This window comes from Pelodiscus sinensis, chromosome 32 (assembly GCF_052426305.1).
Source record: "Pelodiscus sinensis isolate ZL-2025 chromosome 32, ASM5242630v1, whole genome shotgun sequence".
Classification (NCBI taxonomy): Eukaryota; Metazoa; Chordata; order Testudines; family Trionychidae; genus Pelodiscus; species Pelodiscus sinensis.
The window spans coordinates 6,511,331-6,525,640 of NC_143083.1; the positions used below are offsets into that span (position 1 = coordinate 6,511,331).

General features: G+C 42.9%; 1 protein-coding gene across 6 annotated transcripts in view; it reads right to left on the reverse strand.

Moving 5' to 3' along the window:
* The window catches only part of LOC102453510 (bone morphogenetic protein 2-like), a 45,510-nt gene that overhangs the window by 11,779 nt on the left and 19,421 nt on the right, over window positions 1–14,310 (reverse strand). For 4 of the 6 annotated variants that reach the window (XM_075903118.2, XM_075903122.1, XM_089774939.1 and 1 more), the window contains 4 exons: window positions 13,086–13,225; window positions 8,800–9,067; window positions 2,427–2,608; window positions 1,428–1,486 (listed from right to left, as the gene is read on the reverse strand). In XM_075903118.2, the coding sequence (XP_075759233.1) occupies window positions 1,428–1,486; window positions 2,427–2,608; window positions 8,800–9,067; window positions 13,086–13,225 (649 nt within the window). Of the gene's footprint in view, window positions 1–1,427; window positions 1,487–2,426; window positions 2,609–2,818; window positions 2,909–8,799; window positions 9,068–13,085; window positions 13,226–14,310 lie in introns of those variants that run through there. The other 2 variants (XM_075903119.2, XM_089774941.1) reach the window with 2 other exon arrangements.

Consider the following 14,310-nt stretch of genomic DNA (forward strand, 5'->3'; position numbering starts at 1 on the left):
TACTCACAGACCTATCCTCCATGAATTTATCTAGTTCTTTTTAGAGTCCTGGTCTTCACAACATCCTCTGGCAAGGAGTTCCAAAGGTTGACCATGCACTGTGTGAAGAAATACTTCCTAATTTCATTTGGTGACCCCTAGTTCTTGTGTTATGGGAACAAGTAAATAATTTTTCCTTATTCACTTTTATATCCCTCCATCATATCAAGATCAGTCGTCTCTTTTCCAAGATGAGACATTCCAGTCTTATTAATCTCTCCTCATATGGCAAATGATCCAAGCCACTAATCATTTTGTTGTCCTTTTCTGAATCTTTTCCAATGCCAAGATTTATGGTTTTTTTTTTTTTTGGTTTTTTTTAAAGATAAAGTGACTACATCTGACACAGATTTCAAGATGTGGATGTACCATGGATTTATATAGAAGTAATATTATTCTCTATCCCATTTTAAATGATTCCCAACATTCTGTTTTCTATTTTGACTGCTGCTGAACATTAAGTGAATGTTTTCAGAGAACTATCCACAATGACACCAAGATTTCTCACTTGAGTGGTAACAGCTAATTTAGTCCCCATCATTTTATATGTGTAGTTGGGACTTTCCATCAATGCCATTGTGTCTGCAATAAGATCCTGGCTAGTTTTGGTGTCAAATGGGAGTGGGAGGATGTTGATTGGAAAGGGTTCAGAGAAGAATCACAAGAGTGATTAAAGGATTAAAAAACATGCCTTATTAGACTCAAGTAGAAAGGTTTACATGATTCAATGGCTGGAAACTGAAGTTAGGCAAATTCACACTGAAAAGAAAGTATTAACCATTGGAAGAATTTATTAAAAGTCATGGTGGATTCTCCATCAGTGACCATTTTTAAATTGAGATTGGCTATTTTTCTAAATGACATGATCCAGGCTTTTGCTATACGAGTCAGACTAGATGGTCACGGTGCTGCATTCTGGTTTTAGAATCTATGAACTTGTGTCTTATAAACACAAGAAAGTTTCCAAGTTTTTCATCCAGGTTTTTATAGGGCATGCACTGCTGTAGAAACAGTGTCCAAGTTATAAAGATCATACTTGGATTACCACTTCAGAGTCTATGCTTTATTCCTTTTGCTTGAATCCCATGACAGTACTAGACTTATCAACATGGGGTGTGAATTTGTGAAAGACAAGTAAACTCAGTGCAAAATACAGTGGTGGAGCCATACTCTGACACTGGAGCACAATAAAAGATAAAACTGTGCGAGCTGGCAACTGAATGAAAATGATAAGACTCCTTAGAGCGCTGATTTCACACTTGTGCACAGCTACATGGTGATACATTTGGCAAAATTTGCCTTTCATTCTATTGGGCATCTGCATTTTTAGAGGATTGTAACTAACCCTACTGCAAGGGGAGAGGCTGTGTGTGAACAGCTGTGCTTACCGAAGCAGGCAGTGATTCCCTGAGGTGCAGCTCCCCAAGCAATGTCCCACATCAATTTCCTGAAAAGATTTGCAAAACAAAGACATGAAAATCACTTGCAAGGCCCTGCTGATAAACCCATACAGCATTCCGGCTTCTTGGCAGTTAAGTTCTGCTTTTGGGTAGTGCTGTGTATTGGCTCTCTGCTAAAAGATTGTGCCAGAGGTAGATGGTACTTAAAGATAAAATTTCACTAAATTTTGCTTCTAAAATAAAACTTACTGATTTATAACCTTGTTTGGGATTGTAGATTAATCCATGGCCGTGAATGTACTGGCGTTAACTTTTCCAGTTAGATGTGTGACTTTTTAATGAAATAGTTATACCAGCACAACCCCTAGGCTACATTTACATTGGCAAGATTTGCGCAAATACTTTTAACGCAAGAGTTTTTGCGTTAAAGTATTTGTGCAAGAAAGCGTCTACACTGGCATGTGCTTTTGCGCGAGAGATGTGCTTTTGCGCAAAAGCATCCGTGCCAGTGTAGACGCTGTCTTGCGCAAGAAAGCTCCAATGGCCATTTTAGCTATCGGGCTTTCTTGCGCAAGAAATTCATGTTGGCTGTCTACACTGGCCTCTTGCGCAAGAACAGTTGCGCAAGAGGGCTTATTCCTGAGTGGAAGCATCATACTTCTTGCGAAAGAAGCACTGATTTCACACATTAAAACATCAGTGTTCTTGCGCAAGAACTCCCCGCCAGGGTAGACAGCTTTTGCGCAAAATCTTGCCAATGTAGACACAGCCCTAGTGTATGCACTGTTATGCTGCTATAAAGTTGCTTATACCAATAAAATGTACTGGCTTTACTGTAATAGTCACACTGGCATAGAGCATCTGTAGGCCAGTTTAACTTACATCCACAGAAGGGTGGGGATTATACAGTGTATAGTTAAAGAGGAATAACTTTTGTGTTTGGACAAAGCTTAGGACTCTTTTTAGAGCTGCATGCAACCGACTAACCTTCAATCGCTCCTCTCTGTCCCCGGTAGAGTTGTGTACAATTTCATAATAGTATTCCACATAGGAAACGCGATAGCATGTTTCTTTCATCTCACAGTTTTCCAGAGTTCGAACCACCTCCACGCCATTTGGGCTTTTCAGAAGAACAGAGTCAAACTTTGTGGGTACGCAGAAGAGTCTGTCTGAAAAAGATTGAGAGTATAATTTAACTTCAGTCTCAAGCCTAAGTCCATATGCAGCATTCCTGTTGGGCATCTTGAGTTCTATGCACTGTGTGCACAATATTGAAATGCCTCACTTTCAGTATCCGGGACTGGTCCCTCAGCTAGCGAGCCCTGGACATGTTTCTTTTTGTTAACTCAGAGGCACTGTTTTGATTTTATGTTACTCACTTGATTTCACTGGATGCGGCAAAGACAGGTTATGTCAGATGTAGACACAATCCTCAAGTCCAATCTTTGTGATCGTGCTGAGTTATGTGGGAAGCAGAGCTGCAAGATTTAACTCCTGTGAATATTTTTAAAAAGCTTTTGGAAATAATATCTAAATGTCTGAGCTACCAATAGGTGGTCTAAGTGTAACCACCTACAGGCAGAACCAAACCCGGACCCTCTGGAGCTTAGTGTAGGAGCCTCTAGAACCCTAACCCTAAAGCTAGCTGGCTCTCAGCTAAGGCTGCAGAGCTCACTCATTCTTATCTCTCACTGTAAGTGGTCTAAGTACTACTACATGGGATAGTGAACTACACCCTATGGCTGCATCTACACTGGCATGATTTTGCGCAAATGCTTTTAACGGAAAAGTTTTTCCGTTAAAAGTATTTGCGCAAGAGAGCGTCTATACTGGCATGTGCCTTTAAGCAAAAGATTTGCCTTTGCGCAAAAGCATCCGTGCCAGTGTAGACGCTCTCTTGAGCAAGAAAGCTCTGATGGCCATTTTAGCCATCGGGCTTTCTTGCGCAAGAAATTGATGTTACCAGTCTACACTGGCCTCTTGTGCAAGAACACTTGCGCAAGAGGACTTATCCCTGAGCGGGAGCGTCAGAGTATTTGCGCAAATACTCGTGGCAAGTGCAGATAGGCGGCAAGATTTTGCGCAAAAGCAATTGCTTTTGCGCAAAATCTTGCCAATGTAGACACAGTCAGTGGGTTTGTGGGTTACATAATGTGTGTACATGGTTTTTACATAGTGTAGGAAGCTTCTGCAAAGAAAGTATTGTCATCACTGCTCCTTGGAGGAGTCGGGAAGCACAGTCCAATTTTCTGGATTTGATTAGCTCATCTCATCATGACCCCCTGGCCTGAGCTGGCAAACATCACTTTGGTCTGACATCTGCTTCGCCCTTTCACTTCCTGCCCTTCCCTAGTTTTGCACTGTTATTTACCCTTGAGTCTGACAGACGCTAGTTTACTGAGGTGATGAACAGTCGCTGACGTCCCTCCAGTGCAGGGCATTATGGTTTATGAACTGTACATTTGCATGCTGTGGTTTTGGTCACAGCCAAGGGGTTGGCGTCTCAGGCAAGTGATGAAGAAAGTCAATACAGAAATGGCTGGAAACTGATAAAGTACAGCTCCTACTGGCATGGTCATTAAGCACATTTAAGAGGGCTCAGTATCAGTGGGCTCCGTGCTACAAAATACACCACTCTATTGAACTCTTTCATCAGCACTCTGGATCAGTGGTTCTTGAAAGATACTCTGGACCACTTTCTTACACTAACGCTTCTCTCATGAACATTAGCCATCCATCTTCCCAATCCCGACCCAGCTCCTTCTTTGAGGCAAGTGTAGGGGCAGACAGTGGCTACTCCCAGTAACACAAAGGTACTACATGGCTGTGTCTACACTGGCAAGTTATTCCGGAAAATCAGCCGCTTTTCCGGAAAAACTTGCCAGCTGTCTACACTGGCCGCTTGAATTTCCGCAAAAGCACTGACGATCTAATGTAAAATCATCAGTGCTTTTCTGGAAAAACTATGCTGCTCCCGTTTGGGCAAAAGTATTTTTCCGGAAAACTGTTCCGGAAAAGGGCCAGTGTAGACAGCACAGTAGTGTTTTCCACAAAAAAGCCTGGATCGCGAAAATGACGATAGGGGCTTTTTTGCGGAAAAGCGCATCTAGATTGGCCATAGACGCTTTTCCAGAAAAAGTGCTTTTCTGGAAAAGCGTCCTGCCAATCTAGACGCGCTTTTCCGGAAATACTTTTAACGGAAAACCTTTTCCGTTAAAAGCATTTCCAGAAAATCATGCCAGTGTAGACATAGCCCATGAGTCTATAGCTGCCCAAAGGGATGGGTTGCCAGCAGGCAAGAAGGGGTCCAGAGGAAATGCACACTGAACCCTATGAAAGGGCATGACAACGCCCTCTCAGATGCTTCATGATTATGACAAGCAACTTTACAAAGCACTTGGCAGTGATCTGTGGAAAACAGCACAAGGACCCGTGTCCTAGAGGGAGGTGTAAATTCAACAATGGTCCAGTATGCAGCAGGAGCAGCCTGAGGCCAGCTGCAGCAGCTGGAACCCCCCCCCCATCTGCATGGCCATCAATGGCCGTGACGTCATCATCGGGCGCCCGGTCCAGCGGCGCTCTAGGCTACTGCCTAGTTCGCCTAGGCTCATGGACCGCCCCTGCAGATGATGCCAGCAGAACTAAGCTGCAAAGTGAAGAGATCAGCACAGGACTGTGAGAAAAGGTGAGAATCAGCACTAGGAGCAGGCAACCCTCTGGAAATAAAAAGAGATTCGAAGCAGGACCTTGGGGTATCAGGTCTTTGCCTCCAAAATTCGTTTCCTCCTCCTCTCTGTGCTGACAGTAATATGAAATAAACTTCATTATCAACATCATTATGTTTTTCAGTAACAAAATGACAGAAGGGTACAGATGTGATCTGTTTTTCTCTAACCCTCTCAGGCCCCTCTCCCCTGTGCAACAGGTCAATAAAGATGAAGATCCCTGTGTTACTGGAGGAGGAAAGGGGCTAGCTCAAGATCATACATCAGATCCAAGAGTCAAACCATGGTACTCTGGCTTGCAGGCTGCAGGCCTCCCTCTTCAAGCACGTCAATCAGTCAGCCAGGGTGACTGGTTCCCCAGCTGTGACAGGATACTTTGTGCTTTCCCAGCTGTGCCCCTCCAGGCACTTGACAACACAGGAAAGGTGTCATTGGCTTAATTTTTCCAAATGGACCCAGTAGCAGATACCTGGAGGGGGCCAGACATCCAGAGGGTGGCTGCTCAGCACTGTGTGGAAACTGGGCTCCCTCCAGGGGTCTCAATTTGGGCATCCTCAACCATTGGTTACTTCTGAACATTGAGAACTAGTGGGTGAGTTTTTCAAATCTGCCACTAGGATTCTGATGCCCAATTCATCCCATGGGATCTGGATGTCCCTACCCCTTGTGCAGCTTCGAAAATCTCTGCCCAGCCATTATTTTCACTTGACAGATGGGGGACAGAGAAGGGAAACGATTTGACCTGGCACAAGAGCCAGAAACAGAACCAGATCTCCCAAGTCCCACTGCTGGGCTTTAACCACTAGGTCAGCTGCCTCTCTCACATACCGCACTGTGTCCTGTATGCTCATCCCCCCCCCCCCCCCCCCCCCCCCCCCCCGCCTCCACAGGTGCTGGAACAAAGGGCTGGGGGATTCTGCAGCACCCTCTGACTTGAAGTGGTCCTGCACTCAGCACCCCTACTATAAAAATTGTTTCAGCACCCATTCCTCCAGCCACACATGGAATACCCCAAGGGAAAGAAAAGCCTCCACTGAGCTTGGAGACAACAGGGCTTAATTCTTTCACCTCTTATATCTGTGCAATTTGCATATTCAACACTTCTACCTGCTTTTGTTCTGCATTCTTTGGTTCTTGGTTGGCTGTGTCCTCCGGCCAGATCACATACATACTGGACTCACTACACAGGCCCCCTCAGTTCAGAGCATTTGAACAGCATGCACATTTCACACCCAGATGTCCCACCTTTTCTTATTATTATGCCATTGACTCTGGCCCAGATTTTTTTAAAGTATTTAAGCCCTGCTGCACTCAATACTGCAATGCCTAGCTGATTTAGGAGCTCAAGGGACTTAAGACATTTAGGAACCTAAATCGCATTGATGGTCAATAGGATGTAGGCTCCTATATGCCTAAATCACTTTTCAAAATGAGATTTAGGCTCCTAAATTAGCTAGGCATTATAATGCTAAGTACAGGAATGCTGATATATTTTTTAAAAACTGTATGTTTGTTTTCTAAATCTCTCTGAATTCATTTTTGTGCTGCTGCCATTTGCACATCCCATACATGGAGAGTGGGTATTCATCCCTCTCTAGTGGCAGATCCATATAAGATATTTATTAGGAAAGCTGATAAAAATGGAAATGTTTCATGGGATCCTATCCATTTCAATAAGATGCTATTGTAACAACTCTGTTTAGACATTATAATTTCACTTTATATCCTATGTTATCAATTATAAAATGGCAGAAAAGTTGATAAATGATAAAGTTCAATTGAAACTTTTCAACCTCATTTAAATGAAATGTTTTGATAAAATAGGTTTGATGTGTCTGATATAAAATATTGTCATTTTAGTTTCATGGAAAATTTTGAAAATTCAGCTTTTCATTCCAAGCAAGGGTGAAAGGAAATTGTGAAATATTAGAATTTCTTGCAAAATGGAAATTCTGTTTCCTGAACAGCTCGGTTCATGCATCTGCTACTGCTCACAGCAGCCGGTTGGGACTGTTTTATTTCCTGCAGCAGAAGCTAAAAGCTTTCAGCACTGAGCTTACAAGTTCAAACTTTGATGTATCTCCAGGAAGAGTCTGTTGTAAACAGTACTCCTTTTATTTCAATGTGACTTTGAAACATTAAGCTATTGTTTCACTGATTCTAGCAGGGCCATCCACCTGCTGTACTTATCCCATAATCCCAAACCAGTCTCAGTACCTTCTCAATTACCGTGAACCCTCACAGTCATAACGTATCTTCTTTGCACAACTTGTTTGGGAGAGGCAGATCCATTCTGAATCTGAATTCTTCCTGTGTCATCAAACATCACTTAGTGCACACAGAGCAGGCTAATTATTCCAGAATAAATTCTGTCTATTCCAAAACAGTTTATTCTGGTCAATTTCCCCTACTAGACAAGCCCTGTGATTGTTTTTTAATCTTTTTTTTCTATAGCTATGTTCTAAAGTGAGAGTTTCCAGGGTTTTTCCCTAGCAACCCTCTCTCCCATACACTTATGCCTTATGAGCACTCCATTTAGTGTATATTTCCCAGACAGGTTCATTACTACTATCCCAATTACTTGGCCTTTGTCCCTAGTGAAATGTACTAGCCATCTATTGCCCACTCCTTTGCAAGAGGGGTGCACTGTTGATAGGGTTGCCAGGTGTCTGGTTTTGAACCAGACAGTCCAGTATTTGAGCTTTCTGTTCAGGAACCAAATTGAGAAAATATAAATGAGAAAATATAAATGTCCGGTATTTTCTAAATAAGATGTAATGTAGATTGTGATGTAATGTCAAGTGTGTCCGGTATTTTTGTGGAAACCATCTGGCAACCGTCACCATTTGCTCAACCTTCACTTCAATATCATCTGCAAACATGAACTTTGTCTACACGAGGGCCTTTGTTGGCAAAACTTTTTTTTTGGTTAGAGGTGTGAAAAAATCCACAGAAATGACAGCGTCACTCAGCAAGAGATAGTACTGCTGCTGGTTGGGGGTGGTTTAATTATGCTGGAAGGAGAGCTCTCTCTTGTTTGCACAGAACCACTGCATGAGACCCCTTACAGTGACACAGCTGTATCACTGCAGTTGCACCGTTGCAGGGCAGACAAAACCTTAGAAACATACTCACTTATTATAATATCTCATCTGGTGTGTGGCCCCTCCTTTAGCACACTAGTGCTGCAGGCATTCCATGTAAATTATCCTCAGACAAAAGGAACATCAACCCACAAAGGAGAGAATTAGTATCGAACCCATTTTACAGAAGAGGGCATTCAGGCACTGGGTGGTCAAGGGGTCACACTACAGGTCAACTGCAGAGATACGACTGGAAGCCAAAAGTCCTCAGCATAAAGCTCCATACCTTATCCATACGCCCTTCTTGCCTTATAATTCCAGGTAATAGGAACCACTCTCTGGGTTAGCCAAGAGTCAGACATGTTTAAGTAGCATAGGAGAGTTTAGATTGCATCTAGCATTCTTAGGTTGCAATAGTAGCATCTGAGATGCTGATTCCAGCCCTGAGATATGACAAGTTATTCCTTCCTTGTGTTCGCCTCCTCATCTCATCTCCCCCTCCTGTCTGCCCCATGAGATAAGGAGGGAAAACTGTCCCCTCTTTTTCCATACCTCTTGCTTGGGATGGATTGGAGCACTTTCCTACATCCACAGTGAACTCCAAGGGGGTGTCTGGAAAGAAGGTTTTCAGGGATGGCAGACGGAGACACTCCTCTGGGTTTGCGCTACATTGGCAGGTTTCAATCACTTCCACCTCCTGCACTCCTTCAAACAGCAGTACCCGCTCCACGTGAACTCTGGTGGGTTCACACTGGGAATCCAAAGGGCAGGAACGTTCTGCTCCAGTTGACAGAGGCAGCTCCACCTGCCTATCCTGCTGCTGCACAGAACAGTCACAAGGTAACAGGAATATTTAAAATAAAAAGGGGTGGGGAGAGAACATAGAGGACTCAGGGAATTATAGACCAGTCAGCCTAAATTTCATTACCTGGAAAGATACTGGAACAAATTAATAAACAATCAATTTGTAAGCACCTAGTGATAACTTGATTATAAGCTATAGTCAAGCATGGATATGTTAAGAACAGGTCATGCTAAACCAAGCTAATTTTCTTCATTGACAGAGTTACTGGTCTAGCAGCAAGGTGGAAGTTGTAGACATGACATGGTTTGACTTTAGTAAGACTTTTGACATACTTCCCCATGACATACTCAAAAAATACATTTTTCTAAGGCAGAGGCAAAACTGATTGAAAAGTCTTACAAAAGAGTAGTTATCAATGCTATACTGTTAAAATGGGGGTGCATATCTAGTGAGGTCCTGTAGGACTCTATCCAAGTTGTCATACTACTCAATATTTTAATTCATGACTTGGAAAGCGGAGTGGAGAATATGCTTATAAATACTGTCCCTTTCTCTACAGGAATAACTGTCCTGGCGTAGAGCACATTTAATGATCACAGTGTTCACTCTAAGGGCTTGTAATGTTTTTTACTGATACCAATACAGCTGCTCTCCAAGTACGGATCAACACTTGGTCCGTAACTCGAACTGTTTGTAACCTGGATCCCATAGAGTTACATGGCGACCGCGATGTTCGTAAGCGTGGATCGCCGTTCATAACTCGGATCCGCATTTATGACCGCTTTGGTTGTAAATGCGGATGGTCGTAAGTGGAGGTGGCCGTAAGTCGGGGAGCGGCTGTACAGTTAAAACTCTCCAAATTTTGTGTGTAGACATGTCCTTAACAGCAAAGGCTCTTTCTATTTTCTTAATGGGGGTTCTTTGTCCTGGTTGAAGTGTCACAGAGTGTTTTACACAAATGGAAGGAGAGCCCCAGTGGCCAAGTAGAGAGAGGCTAATACCACACCAAATAACCCATTTCAGTGACTGTCAGTTTTATTGACCCAGACAATACAATGAACCTGGCCTCTTCCCACCTGTGAGAACTGACAAGCTCAGGAAAGAAGTTTTTAATTACTGGGACCTAGTGGAGAGCAAAAGTGTCCTAAAGCACCGGCATCAGTGCTAGGTTGCAAGGGCAGAGGGGGTGTGAAGTGATCCCCAAATCCATCAAACATCAGGAATGTTGTGAGCAAGACATGAGAAGTCATTTTTCCATTCTTCTCTGTGCTGACTAGGCCTCAATTGGATGTCCAGTTCTGGGCACCATATTTCAAGAAAGAAAACTGGAGAAGATCCAGAGAACATGACCTGTGAGGGAAGACTTAAAGAACAAGGCTTGTTTAGTTTAGAAAAGAGAAGACTGAGAGGGGGACAAGACTGTTTTTTAAGTACATAAGAACATAAGAACGGCCGTACTGGGTCAGACCAAAGGTCCATCTAGCCCAGTATCCTGTCTACCGACAGTGGCCAGCACCAGGTACCCCAGAGAGGGTTGACCGAAGACAATGATCAAGCAATTTGTCTCCTGCCATCCCTCTCCAGCCTCTGACAAACAGAGGCCAAGGACACCATTTTATCCCCTGGCTAATAGCCTTTTATGGACCTAACCTCCATGAATTTATCCAGCTTCTCTTTAAACTCTATTATAGTCCTAGCCTTCACCGCCTCCTCTGGCAAGGAGTTCCACAGGTTGACAACACGCTGTGTGAAGAAGAACTTCCTTTTATTAGTTTTAAACCTGCTACCCATTAATTTCATCTGGTGTCCTCTAGTTCTTCTATTATGGGAACTAATAAATAACTTTTCTTTATCAGCCCTCTCCACACCACTCATGATTTTATAGACCTCTATCATATCCCCCCTCAGTCTCCTCTTTTCTAAACTGAAAAGTCCCAGTCTCTTTAGCCTCTCCTCATATGGGACCCGTTCCAAACTCCTAATCATTTTAGTTGCCCTTTTCTGAACCCTTTCCAAGGCCAAAATATCTTTTTTGAGGTGAGGAGACCACATCTGTACACAGTATTCAAGATGTGGCCGTACCATAGTTTTATACAGGGGCAGTAAGATGTTCTGGGTCTTATTTTCTATCCCTTTTCTAATAATTCCTAGCATCCTATTTGCCTTTTTGACCGCCGCTGCACATTGTGTGGAAGTTTTCAGAGAACTGTCCACGATAACTCCAAGATCTCTTTCCTGATTTGTCGTAGCCAAATTAGCCCCCATCATACTGTACGTATAGTTGGGGTTATTTTTCCCGATGTGCATTACTTTACACTTATCCACATTAAATTTCATTTGCCATTTTGTTGCCCAATCACTCAGTTTGGTGAGATCTTCTTGGAGTCCCTCACAGTCTGCTTCTGTCTTGACTATCCTGAACAGTTTGGTATCATCTGCAAACTTTACTACCTCACTGCTTACCCCTTTCTCCAGATCATTTATGAATAAGTTGAAAAGGATTGGTCCCAGGACTGACCCTTGGGGACACCACTAGTTACCCCTCTCCAATCTGAAAATTTACCATTTATTCCTACCCTTTGTTTCCTGTCTTTTAGCCAGTTCTCAATCCAAGAAAGGACCATCCCTCTTATCCCATGGCCATGTAATTTACACAAGAGCCTTTGGTGAGGGACCTTGTCAAAGGCTTTCTGAAAATCCAAGTATACTATATCTACTGGATCCCCCTTGTCCGCATGTTTGTTAACCCCTTCAAAGAACTCTAATAGATTAGTAAGACAGGATTTCCCTTTACAGAAACCATGTTGACTTTTGTCCAACAAATTATGTTCTTCTACATGATTCACAATTTTATTCTTTACTATTGTTTCGACTAATTTGCCCGGTACTGAAGTTAGACTTACCGGTCTAAAAGTATCTAAAAGGGTGTTACAAGGAGGAAGAAAAATTGTTTTCCTTGGCCTCTGATGATTGGACAAGAAGCAATGGGCTTAAATTGTAGCAAGGAAGGTTTAGGTTGGACATTAGGAAAAACTTTCTAACTGTCAGGGTGGTTAAACTCTGGACTAAATTGCCTAGGGAGTTTGTGGAATCTTTCTCACTGTAGATATTTAAGAGCAGGTTGGATAGACATCTATCAGGGATGATATAGAGGTGCTTGGTCCTGCCATGAGGGCAGGGGACTGGACTCAATGACCTCTGGAGATCCCTTCCAGTTCTAGTATTATATGATTGTCTGTAATGAAGGAAATATTGCAGGTTCATAGAAATGTAGGACTGGAAGCAGTAATGCCAACTCCGAATGTCCAAAAATCATGAATCAGGCTCACCAAAAAGTATGAGACTGGTTTTAAAATCATGAGATTGTGTACATATAGTAGACTAGATAGTCTTTATTTGCCTTCTGCTTCTGAGCCATTACACTGCACTGGGGTCAAATTTTGAAGCATTCTCCACAGCTATAAACTTAATTTTTGTCTTTAAAAATTAAGATTAACATCACACATTCACTTGAGTCCTGCAACTGGAGATTTAAGGAAAAAAATAATTCTCATGAGAGCTGGCAACACTGCAAAGGGATCTCTAGTCCAGCCCCCTACACTCTGAGGCAAGAGGAAGTACTCGCTAGACTACCCCTGACAAGTGTATCTCCATATACAACTGAGCTCTGGATCCCTCTCTCGCACAGCAGGTGTCTGACACCCAACGAGACACCCAAATAGTTTACTTTCTTGTAACTCAGGCTAAGCCTACACTGCAACTTTCTGGCTCAGGTTGGAAAAAAAACTTCCTGGAGTGCAGCAAGTTACAGCACTGCAAAGTGCCAGAGTAAATGGGCTCCCCTCATGAGACTGTCATAGCGGCGCTACCACCACTTTGCTTTAATTTTAGAACTGTAGATAAAGCTTCATTTAACTCAATTGTTTGTTGAGTAGCAGGACAATATGTTAAATGAACAGGAGATCTGCTTAGGAGCATATAGAAAAACACAACACATGAATCTGCTGCCATTACAGGGATACACATTTCTCACCTTTTTAGTTCTAAGAAAGTCCAGCACAGAGGAATGTTTGGAAAGCCCTGGAAATCCGGACTGGTATGAATTTATCTTTTGGGATAAACAGTGGGACCTGCACATCCCAACATCCAGACTTACAGGACTGCCAGAGATGTCTGTGAACATAGGAAAGATAAAGTCAGAATCCCTAAAGAATGTAGAACTTATTACTACTGTACTTATTATTTGTATCGTGCTTGTGCCTGGGAGCTCCAGTCATGGACCAGGACTGGATTGTGCTAGGTGTTATACAAACAGGAAATGAAAAGATGATCCGTGCCTCTAATCTAAGTGCTGACAAAGTGAAGGAAACCCCAGTCCACATGGTTGCCTAATTCTGCAAAGAACAAAACACACACAAATATAATGTGGCCATTTATTTGACTGCAGACCATGATGCTGTACTTCATAGCAGAATTAGTAAATTTGCTGTAGCATATTTTATAAAAGCAGTCAGGTCGCAGTAACAGGAAATCACCTGATAATGTCTCTGTCACCTAGTTTTTAAGGAGAAGTGACAAAGACCACCAGTGTTTTGGGGAGAATCCCTTAGTCTGCATATTAGTAAAGGGAGAATGCAAGAAGTTCTATTGTGGTTGAATTATTTAACCAAGATAGTAGCGGTGTCTGAGTAAACTCTCTAATTCATGGGCAAATGGAGCATTCCAGCTGGTCCTCACACCACATGAAGAAGTCTCACACTTTTGTTGGGCATTTCTTGTCTGTGAAACACCAGTGATTATCAGCTAATAATTGTTTCCCCTAGAAAAACTTCCGAAAATTGGCTAGTTCTCTCCAGAAACTTTGCCAGTATTCAAAATTGCTTCTGTTTCACTTTATATTGGTTTAAAAATAAAATCCAATCAAATCAGTGCAAACCCCACGAGTGGACATTTTTACTTCAGTAAAAATAAAACCGTTCCACAGGATTAGGCTGAACCTCAATAAGCCTGCTGTACCACACAGGAGTTTGCAGCAGTTTAAAATCACACAAATCATGTCTTCAATAGCATTTATATATTGTTGCTTAGGAGTGTGAAGAAGACACCCCGGGAGCCAACAGCCTGAGGGGACCCCTGGGCAAGGCGGGGGGAGGGGGGAAGAGGGGGGGTCTGGCTCTAGGCTCCTGGAAGGGGTAGGGCCTCCCATGGAAGAGGTGCGCTTGGGGAGCCAGCCCTGCATGCCACATGGACCACAGTGC